This window comes from Sturnira hondurensis, unplaced genomic scaffold (assembly GCF_014824575.4).
Source record: "Sturnira hondurensis isolate 20B ecotype Veracruz unplaced genomic scaffold, ASM1482457v3 Scaffold0010128, whole genome shotgun sequence".
In the NCBI taxonomy this organism is placed as follows: domain Eukaryota; kingdom Metazoa; phylum Chordata; class Mammalia; order Chiroptera; family Phyllostomidae; genus Sturnira; species Sturnira hondurensis.
The window spans coordinates 28,813,553-28,824,162 of NW_028082759.1; the positions used below are offsets into that span (position 1 = coordinate 28,813,553).

Consider the following 10,610-nt stretch of genomic DNA (forward strand, 5'->3'; position numbering starts at 1 on the left):
CAGAAATAATGAACACCTATATAAATCACTAAGAAGTGTCTATCCCATAGTAAGTACTTAGTAAATATTGGTTATTATTAGCTTCCGCAAATGGACACCTGTAATATCCATAGCATTGTTGACAAGAAAATTAAGCAGAATTCTAGTTATCTCAGGTTTCTCAGTTCTAGGAGAAAACTAAAAAGTCACTTATTTTACAAGATACTTTGTCTCTAGCATCTGTTCAAGTTATTTCAATGAAACTAAGATACTTTGATTTATTTTGAATTCTTGCCTTATGGACGCTGTAATTTTTATCTTTCCACCAGGTGGCAGCATGTTTCATTAGGAAATAATTTAAATGTTACTCTGTAGTAGAATTTCAGTATTTTGCCTTAAGAACTGTTAAGCCATAATAAAAATAAAAATTGTTGCCCCTCCTTCCTCTCATCAGCTGTGAAGACCCGCGTGGCACATTGTCCATGGCCTACAGCCAGACCTGCCTTACTCATGCCCCTCACACAGTTGCCTTTTGTCGGCTAGTGCGGAAAGTGTGTTTTTCTCGCATCTTCAATAGCAGTTTAAGCCCTTTTCCTTAGATTCTCCCAACTAAGTTGTTTATTTCAGCAGCAGTAGGAACTATATCCTCTCCCTGAATCTTCCATAGTACCTAGATACAGTTTAGTAGGTACCCTTGTGTAAATGATAAATGACATAGGTAGGATATACATAAGCTTGTGTGTTTGCCAAAGATATATTTGAATCATAATGAATTTCTAGTTTTTGTTATGTTTACTTTAATTTGTGCTATAAAAGTCCCTGAAATTTCACCTAAGTTTAGATATTATCAGGACCATTCAGATAACGACTGCCAAGGATTGAAAGATTGGTGTCTGAGGTGGAAGGCTATTAATGGCTAATGAAGGTAAAGGGCTGGACGTGGCAATTAATCAACGTGGGGCAAAGGGGGAGAGATAATGGTAAAACGAAGAGAGTCAGGCTCTTGGTACTGGAGGGGCCCTGCATGGGAAAGCCAGAGGCTCGCCAAATTAAGCTGGCTACAAGAACTCTGTTTATACTTTGTAATCATGAATTTGCCTAAATATTTGTTTCACAGTGCTGATAATGCAGTCCTTTGACATCATTTTCTCAGCAAATATTTTCTTCTTTTTAATGGCTTATTAATATTTGGATTGGCTGCATGTGAAATGTGAAGTATATATGAATCTAATGTTTTTATCATGCTAGTTTATGTATCACAAAACCTGTAATGATCTTTAGGATGTCATGTTTTAAAAGTTTTGCATTAACTAATGTTAAAATTTTTCTGTAGGTATGCCATCAGCTTGCTCTTTTTTTAATTATAAAGAAATAAGTGTTCCAGGTAGATTTTTTAATCTTACCCTTATAAACATTAAACCTTGTAAGAATAACAATAAAAGTTTTTTTAAACGTGTTTTCTGTTTCTTATGTTAAATGGCGAATGCTGAGCTTCTGTCCTGTATGACTTGGATCGTTGTCACTAACACTGGTACTCGGCCTTCAGGCGCTGTCTGCACAGTTCTGCTGCCGCCCTGCGCGGGTTCCCCGTGCCTCTTCCCCTCCGTCCACGCCTGCTCTTCCCTCCTCAAGGCGCACTCAGAGTGCTCACGCCCCTCCTGCCTGCTCTCTTTATGTAAACACCTTGCCCTAATCTGCTTCTGTAGCTGAGGAAATAGAAAAGCTGTTTAAAATTGTCTAAAATTGGGAGGAATTTTAAGTTAAGACTGTCTTACTAAACCATGCACTTTTAATGTAAAGCCTTTATAGTGTCTATTTAGTCAACTTATTGCTAATTTCCTCTTTTTTTCTGTCTTCTAGAGGTATTTTAGATTGTGATATATCTACCTTGAAAAATATATATGGGGTTTGATTTTTAGTGACTAGAGTGAAATAAGAAATTAATGAAAATTTTGGCCAGTTATTGTAACACATATGTATCTCTTTCTGAGCTCTTGAGATGCTGTGCAGCTTTAGTGGATAATAATTATAACGCCCAAGGCTCTTAGAAATTTCACTTGATCTCTATCTAATAAGCCTAATGTTCATTATATTTGGGAACTGGATAATTTCAGTTCATAGCCACACACTTTTAAAACAGGTATACTAATGTCTACATTTGTCACATTGGGTTTTAAACTCTGAGGATTTATTAAAATTGATCACTTATTAATCACTTAATACTAAATATTTTTTGCTATGATGCAGATAAAATAATCCATTTATATAGTATCTCCTATATAATAAATACTGGTTAGGAAATACAATTAGTAATGACATGGAAAATTTTATGTAATAACTTTTTTAAGTCAGTTTTTAATGTGAGTCATCGAGAAATTAGCAAAAAGTTTGTTTATTTGCATAAATTAGCATATTTGGTGGCTTTTAAAACAAATTTTTATATGAAGTTATATCTCACTTATGAGACCTTGTAGTTCTAATGTTCTAGTGAAATATACACATGTGGGGTACCCCTATAAGGAATTCCAACCCTGTGAATTTATGAATCTGTTGGCTTCAGTATGTAGTTAGCTTGGTTTCTAAGCCTATCACTGTGATTGACATGTTATTGGAAATAAAGTTAAATTTTTCCTTATTTATCCAGATAACTTCAATTTTAAGAAATGTAAATCAATTCATAGCTGGCTAAAAGCCAGTTTCTCCTTCACTTTAACCCCAGCACACACATGGAAAGCACACTCACTTCCAAAGTGCCTTGTGAGTCTGCAGTGATTAATTCTTCTCATTATTTTGCTGCAAATTCTCATGACCCTCTCTGATGACTCGATCAGCCACTTAGAGTTTATGCATATTCATATCTCTGTGCTCCTGCCGCAGTCATTCACGTCCCCTTCGCTGACTGGTGTGTTCTTGGTGCAGTAATTGAGCTGCAGTAGATTGATTACTCTGGGGAGCTGTAAGGCCTTTAAAGGTGAAAACATATCAGTCCTGTTAATTAGGAAACAAAAGCTCTGGTGGCAAGTTCAGCAGTCAGATATTTCCAGTGTTGAAAAGACGAAAGGTATGATTTGTTCCTCTCCATGAACCCTGTTTACTTTTCAAATTTTGAATTAAGTCTGTATCAGTGGTGGTGAAGAACAGATTTCTTTATGGATTTTCATAAAACGTTAATTAACAAGGATCTTATTAATACTGTATTCTGTGATCTCTCATCTGCTAATTTAGGAACACCTTCCATAGCATTGGCAGTGTTTACATGAAATATTTTAATATTTTGTATAGCTGTAGAATGTGTGTGGATTAATTTTGTTATTTAGAGACTTAATTTGGTTACAGCGATCTAACACTGATTTTGTCAATTCAGTAGTGTGCTGTGTGGGAAAATATGAAACTTTATTCCACATGGCGTAGAAGTTGAGCAGCTGTTTTATCTCTTCATCATAAACATCCTTTGATTTTTCCCTCTTAAACTGTATACTAAAGAATACGTGGTCTTGGCAAAAGGGATTGTGTGCGGAACAGTAACCACCAAAAGTAAGCTAGTTTCAGCGTGGAACTTAATGCAGCCATATGTCTAGTTGACAGGTTTTTTTCCTGTGTGCTCTTCTCACATTATGGTGTCCCCCACCCTGCCATACATTTTTCTCTTGAAGTACAATTCACATACTATAAACTGTATCCTTTTAAAGAGTACAGTTCAGTGGTTTTGCTATATTCACAATGTTGTACAACCATTACTACTAATTCCAGAATATTTTCACCACCCCAAATAGGACCCCACACTCAGAGGCAGTCAGTCACTTCTCAACCGCTATCTCCTTCTCTTAACTCCTGACAACCAGTAATCTACCTTTTCTCTTTGTGGACTGACCTCTTGGAACATTTCATACGAGTGGAATGTGCTCTTCCATTCACTATGTTTCCTCTTTTATGTCTGGCTTCTTTTGTTTGGCATGTTCTTAAGGTTTAACCATATTCAGTGTGAATCACAACTTAATTTTTTTTATGGCTGAATACAATTCTATTTATGGTAATACCACATTTTAGTGTTCATTCACTAGTTGATGAACATTTCTGTTGTTTTTACTCTCTGGCTCTTGCTGCTGACAGTACCCGTGAACATTCCCGCGCATTCTTACTCTGTTCTCGTTCTTGGGAGGGGGAAAGCTTTCAGACTTCGCCACTGGGTACGTTAGCTGTTTTTCTCAGATGCTGTTTATCAGGTTGAAGAAGTTCCTTTGCTACTTTGTTGAGTGTTTTTATCATGAAAGGTTGTTGGTGGTTGTCAAATGCTTCTTCCGCATCTATTTAAATGATGATGTGGTTTTTATGCTTTATATTGTTACTGTGGTGTATTACATTAGTTGATTTTTCTTACATTGAACTTTATGATATTCTATAGAACTTTTATATAATGTTCTTTTACTGTTGTGGTTTTAAATAACTTGAACCAATTTCTCTACCTTACATTTCAGGCATTTATTAATACAGCAAAAGAAATTTATGAAAAAATTCAAGAAGGAGTCTTTGACATTAATAATGAGGTATATACATGTAAAAATATTGACTAGTATTTATTTTTATGATTTTTTAAAGAATGTCAAGTTGTTGTTTCACTCATTTATGCATGCATTGGTTGATTGTTGTATGTACCCTGGTAAGGAATTGAACCTGCAGCCTTGGCTTATCAGGACAGTGCTCTAACCAGCTGAGCTACTCAGCCAGAGCTCGTGCTTCTTTTTCAAAAAAATTTTTTCAAGTACAACTTATATTTACTATAATTTCATATTAGTTTCAGGTGTACAACATAGTAGTTAGATAGTTGTTTAATTAAAATTAATTAAACTGAATTTTAATTAATACTTGGATTCATAATTTTATATATTTTTAATTCATAAAATGGGTATGTGGTGTCAGTTAACACATTAGTTTCTAATCCTCTATTTGAAAATTTGTTGGATGTTCTGTAATAGTTAAGTGTTTATGTTCTAGTGGAGCATCACTTTATTTGTGCAGACAGATTAAAGTCCGTGGCCCTATCCATTTATTGTAAGCAAAGCCAAATAATATAAATCCTTCAAAGAGAGAAGGAAACCCACTGTCACCCACATGTCCGTACGGTGTCATCTGCTTTGGGGACTAACTTCCTAGTTGTGCAAATGTACTGTGTGCACTGTGGCATCACCAGTCCACGATGCTCCCTGTTGTCTGGGGTGAAAGTGGGAAGCACCCAGTTTGGAAATGACTCCCACTGTAGCACAGCATATTTTCAGGACACTAAATGAATACATATAATTGGCAGTTGGCACTGGTTTGGTTTCTTTTTTGTTTGTTTTGTAAAATTATTTGAGCCAGTTTTGATCAATGTGATTAGGATAAAATGTAAAGCTTTGAATCATATAGGTCTGAGTGTTTACCAGTGGTCATCATTTTTACTGTGTGAATGGGGTAGCATACTATTTACTGTTGCATAAACATTTTTACTGTTATATTAAGACTTTTTGCTTCCAAGAGAAAAAAAACTCTGCCCCCATCACAGTTAGGAAAGCATTGTTTAGGGAGCCGCTGCCTAAGTGTCTCTTGACCTATACATAAATGAGGCTTTGCATTATTTGTCTCAATGTTCTTTGCTAAAATTATACAACAGTTTGCCTAAGTTTTCCAAAAAGTATTTGTTTTAATTTGGAGTGTTGTGGTTTCTAAATCCTGCCTCCTAGATCTTGAGTTAGTTTAAAGGCAACAACATTCAGACACTAATGCCATATAAATTGACGGTAACTGAGCCTCTGTGTAGAAGTGCACGTTCATTGTTTCTGTCTGGTTTCATATAGTAGTTGACTGCCGCACTGTGCGTGGTGCAGCTTTGATTGTAATGTGCTGTCAGGAGCCAACAGGCCGTGCGATTTATTTGGCCTAATGCCAAGCCTGACTCCTCGATTCCTCAAGAAGTTGCTACCAGCCCAGAGGGGGCAAAACCAATGAGCCATAGGGCATGCTTTTTATTAAAGAGGAGTCAAAAGAGCGAAAAGAAACCACATCAGCTGCTGTCAATACTGAGCCAGTGCCAGAAACCCCAAGGCTACTACTGTTGCAGAACAACTGCCAAGCACTATAAATCTGAGATTTACTGTGACGTAAAGTTTCCTTAAGAGCTTAATTTCTGAAGCTACTGTATTACTTTTCTCAAAGTGTTGTATTTTTAGGTAAAATCCACTTGAGGGAGTGAGGGTTAAGACAGAAGTGTGAGTTTGATGAATGAAAGAACTGCTCTGTGTGTGGGTTCTTGGCAAGCTGCCATGTCTTTGGGGATCACAGAAATTATGGATGACACAGAACACTCATGTGCCCTTAGCCTGTACAGCTGATTCAACATGGAAGAGAAGTGCTGTCTAGAGAAAAGATTTGACGTTGTGTTAGAGCAGCATAGGCCTTACATATTTTTATCCTTTAAAGATGACCTGCAATGATTGTTTTAAACGTTTTCTCCATTGTGAAAATTCCCTGAAAAGCAGCACTATCTAGTTTCAGTTTACCTAGTACCTGGTATGATAAAGAATTATTTTCATAAATATTTCCACAATATTGTTTCTTAAAAAAAAGAAAGATCCCTCTTTTAAAAGAGCACGGGGGGTGGGATGGGATGGGAGTAATAGAAAACTGTACTTGAAAAATAATTAAATAAATTTAAAAATATGCCCAATTACACAATAAAAAAAGAGGTTGCTTTAATTGTTGGAGAAATCTCCTTAATTAATATTTTTCTGAGTTGCTGGTAAAATTCTGTCATTAAGAATTAAATGGATTTTTACTGGATCCAGTTACATTTATTATCTTTTTGTCTCTTATTCCAGGCAAATGGCATTAAAATTGGCCCTCAGCATGCTGCTACTAACGCCACACACGCAGGCGGTCAGGGAGGGCAGCAGGCCGGGGGCGGCTGCTGTTGAGTCTGTTTTACCTCCTCGCTGCCCAGTGGGGCCTCCTCGCGATTTCCTTCACCCTCTCCTGCTCAGCTGAGACATGAAACTGTTCTAAATGGCTTTATGTCACAGAAGACTTTAATCTCTCAAATTCTTGTATAACTTTGAATAAATGGTTAACGTTCACTTAAAAAGACAGATTTTGGAGATTGTATTCATATCTCTTTGCATTTGATTTCTAGGTCAATTGATGTGATTATTTTTGTTAAATGTTGTCTTGTGCCCTTACCTACGAACTGAATTATATAGTAAACACTACAAAGTCGTCACAAGTATTTTAAATTGGTTCGTGTAGTTAGGTTTCCCAACACCTGTGGTTACCTAATGTTTAATAATAATGGAACTGTCCTTAAAAAGTTTGTCAATTTTCAAGGCTATAAGGAAAAGCAGAAGGATTCTTTTAATTCTGTATTTATCATTTACTTTCTGTATATATAGTTTAATAACCTGCTTGGGTGTAATTTGCCAAGCTTGAATTCATTAATGCATTTGCATAAACTCTAAACCGTTTAGAGCTTAAGGCTACTGAAGCATTGTTAGAAATTGCTTGGACACCGAATTTTAAACTTTTTGACATTGCTAGCAAGCATGTTCATCTTTTCTTGTCACTAGTCCAAGGAAAATATGCTTAATATACATTTTAAAGCCTATGTATGTGTTAACCTGTTTTAATGCCAAAAGTTTGCTATTTGTCCACAATTTCTTTAAGACCTCTTGAGAAAAGGGTTTTGTTTGCCTTAATACTGTTGGGGAACAACACAGTAATGAGTGGAACGGGCAGAAGCAAGAAGCGCGGACACCTAAGTGATTCCAAGAAAAATGAATGGATGTTCACGATTAAATGGCACATTATGAGGACTTTAATTTTTCCTTAAACACAATAATTTTTTTTATTCACATGATTTCTAAGTATTTTTCATGCAGGACAGTTTTTCAACCTTGATGTACAGTGACTGTGTAACATTTTCTTTCAGTGGTAGCCTATAATATTTAAAATATGGTAAGCATCTTGTCTGTTTCGAAGGGGATATGACAATAAATCTACCAGATGGAAGATCCTGTTAAAAAGTAGAAAAGCTTTAGTAACTTACTCAGTGTGGTGGTTTTATCTTTTTTTTTCATTTCCTTTCTTGGTCTATAATGAAATTGTTATAGCAGTGCAAAATAAAATCCTATGTATAAAATTGTTCTTTATTATGACATCATTTTAAATGTATTTTTTAAATCCATCTATACATTTTACATGTATCTAAGCATATTTTTAAAGGGTCAGAATGTTTAACACCCTTTTTTATTTTTACTTTTTTAAGATTTTACTTATTTATTTTTAGAGGTGAGGGGGAAGGAGGGGGAAAGGAGGGAGAAAGAAAGAGATACATTGATCAGCTACCTCTAGCATGTTCCCCAACCAGGGGCCTGGACTGCAGCCTAGGTATGTGCCCTGACCAGGAATCGAACCGGAAACCTTTCAGTCCACAGGCCAGTGCTCAGTGCGCTGAGCCATACCAGGCAGGGAATTGCCCTGTTAAAAATTTTTGCTAAAATGTGATGAAACTCTCGACAATATTGAAATCATTTTTGTTATGTTGATATAAGAAATATTTTCTGCCCTGGCTGGTGTAGCTCAGTGGATTGAGCGCGGGCCTTCGAACCAGAAAATCACGGTTCGAGTCCCAGTCAGGGCACATGCCTGGGCTGCAGGCCAGTTCCCGGCAGGGGCCAGTTCCCAGCAGGGGATGCACGAGAAGCAGCCATACATGGATGTTTCTCTTCCTCTCTCCTTCCCTTCCCCTCTAAAGATACATAAATAAAATATTTTTTAAAAAAGAAATATTTTCTACTTCTCAACCAGCACAAAAGCACATTTAAACCATGAGCTTTATAAAGAAACCCTAAAGGTAAAACTAACTCCTTTGATTCACTCATGACTTCGTTGTGTAGGTCCTCCCGAGTGTTCAGCAGCGCCCTTTTAAAGCTTTCTCGTTACTCTTGTGGGGAAGCTCCCACCTCACTTTTGTTTCACCTTGCTCCTGGAGGGCAGGGGGGAGGGTGAGAGGAAGTGGAGTTTCTTGAGTATTTTTATTATAAACTGGTTTCCTTAAAGTTTTCTTACCAAAACCATTGATCATACCATTTAGTGATGAGTGAAAAAAAAACCAAAAACGGAGGCAACAGATTTGTTCTGCCAGTTTGTTAAACCGCAAAAAAGGGGATTCTTTGGACATTATTTTCAAACTGCTGTTAGCTTTTCCAGAAGTTTAATGTTATTCTCTTCCATGCTATCTAGCCTCATTCTTTCATAAGTCACATATAATAAAAGCAACGATGGTTAAAAAAAGACAACCCAGTACATGTACTAAATACCCTAAGAAAAGATAGTCCTCAGCTACAGCTCCTACCCCAGCAGCCTTAACCTGCCTCACCTCTGGCCTGGGGGGCAGGGGTGAGCAGTGAGCGGACTTCCCTCTGGTTTGTTACCGCTTTGCATATCTCGTCTACTCAAGTCAGTGGACAAAGCAGTCTTACTGTTGTCTGCTTTCTATTCTTTGCTCATTTTATTACCCCTGTCACAATGTATTGCAATAGCAGTGGCACCTGTAATAAAACCTTTAGTACTGTAATTGGATCTTTAATCTTTGATTAATTTTTGTAGCATTGTAGGGATGTGTTTTAAGAGCTAAAAAATCAGTCACCAAAAGAAAATAAATACAACTTTTAATGTCTCAACCTGTAACATTCCAAAGTTGTAATCTTTATAAAGATAGTGTTGCTGTTTGTCTTCTGAATTTGAGACAACTGAGGGTCGGCAGGCTTTTTAAAAGGTAGCCTATAATTAGATAAACAATTCAACAGTACAGGGTAGGGCAACAGTAGGTTTACAGATGTGAGTGTACAAAACCGTTGTGTTATTATTTATTAGTTACTGTATTATTTTCCAAAGCAATGACTACAAACCCACTTCTGCCTCAGCCTGTATATGGAAACTTACTGAGTCTTTGTAGATTTTTTTTTTAATTTTAAAATCCGCTATTAGCAGGAAAAATGTCCCCATTTATCTTCTAATAGCCAAGAGGGTAGGAATGTAAATAATACCAAAATGTGTCTAATCACTCAAAAAATAATTTATGTCCCGCTTTGGAACATGTTAAATATCAATTTTCTCATAGGTAGTGAAGCCCCATCTGGGCTCAGTAATGAGGTTGGCAGGGTAGGATTTGACTATATGAGCTAAAAAATAATATAAGAGGAAAACCATAACAATGAAAAACCCTGTTTCATGAAAAGAATTGACTGTACAAATAGACCAACATATCTACCTGTGTTTCTTAAGAGTTTGTATGTGCTCAGAGTTCAGAGGAAAATGGAATCTAACTTATAGCACAGCATCTCACATTGCATTGGCATAGTAGAGAGTGGTCCATATTTGTTTGAAGTCACTATGGGGAACTTTAAAGTGCCAGTGGATATATTCAGTGTCCGTTAGCTTTACAAAGTTATGAGGCCAGCTCTTAGAAATTGAAGAACAAAGGACTGAAAACCTAATAGGAAAAAAAAATAAGAAAAGACAGTGAATTCCAAAAACATATAAAAATGTTCCTAAAAGGTAATTTTTTTAATTCAAACATACTTGGAGAAATGCATATTAACACC

The 10,610-nt window shown here is 36.4% G+C and overlaps 1 protein-coding gene across 1 annotated transcript in view; it reads left to right on the forward strand.

The window, feature by feature from the left end:
- RAB2A (RAB2A, member RAS oncogene family) overlaps nucleotides 1–8,143 on the forward strand; it is a 90,388-nt gene extending 82,245 nt beyond the window's left edge. The window contains exons 7-8 of the mRNA XM_037058606.1: nucleotides 4,455–4,523; nucleotides 6,831–8,143. Of these exons, the coding sequence (XP_036914501.1) occupies nucleotides 4,455–4,523; nucleotides 6,831–6,926 (165 nt within the window). The 3' untranslated portion in view covers nucleotides 6,927–8,143. The remainder of the gene's footprint in view (nucleotides 1–4,454; nucleotides 4,524–6,830) is intronic.
- Nucleotides 8,144–10,610: the final 2,467 nt, after the last annotated feature.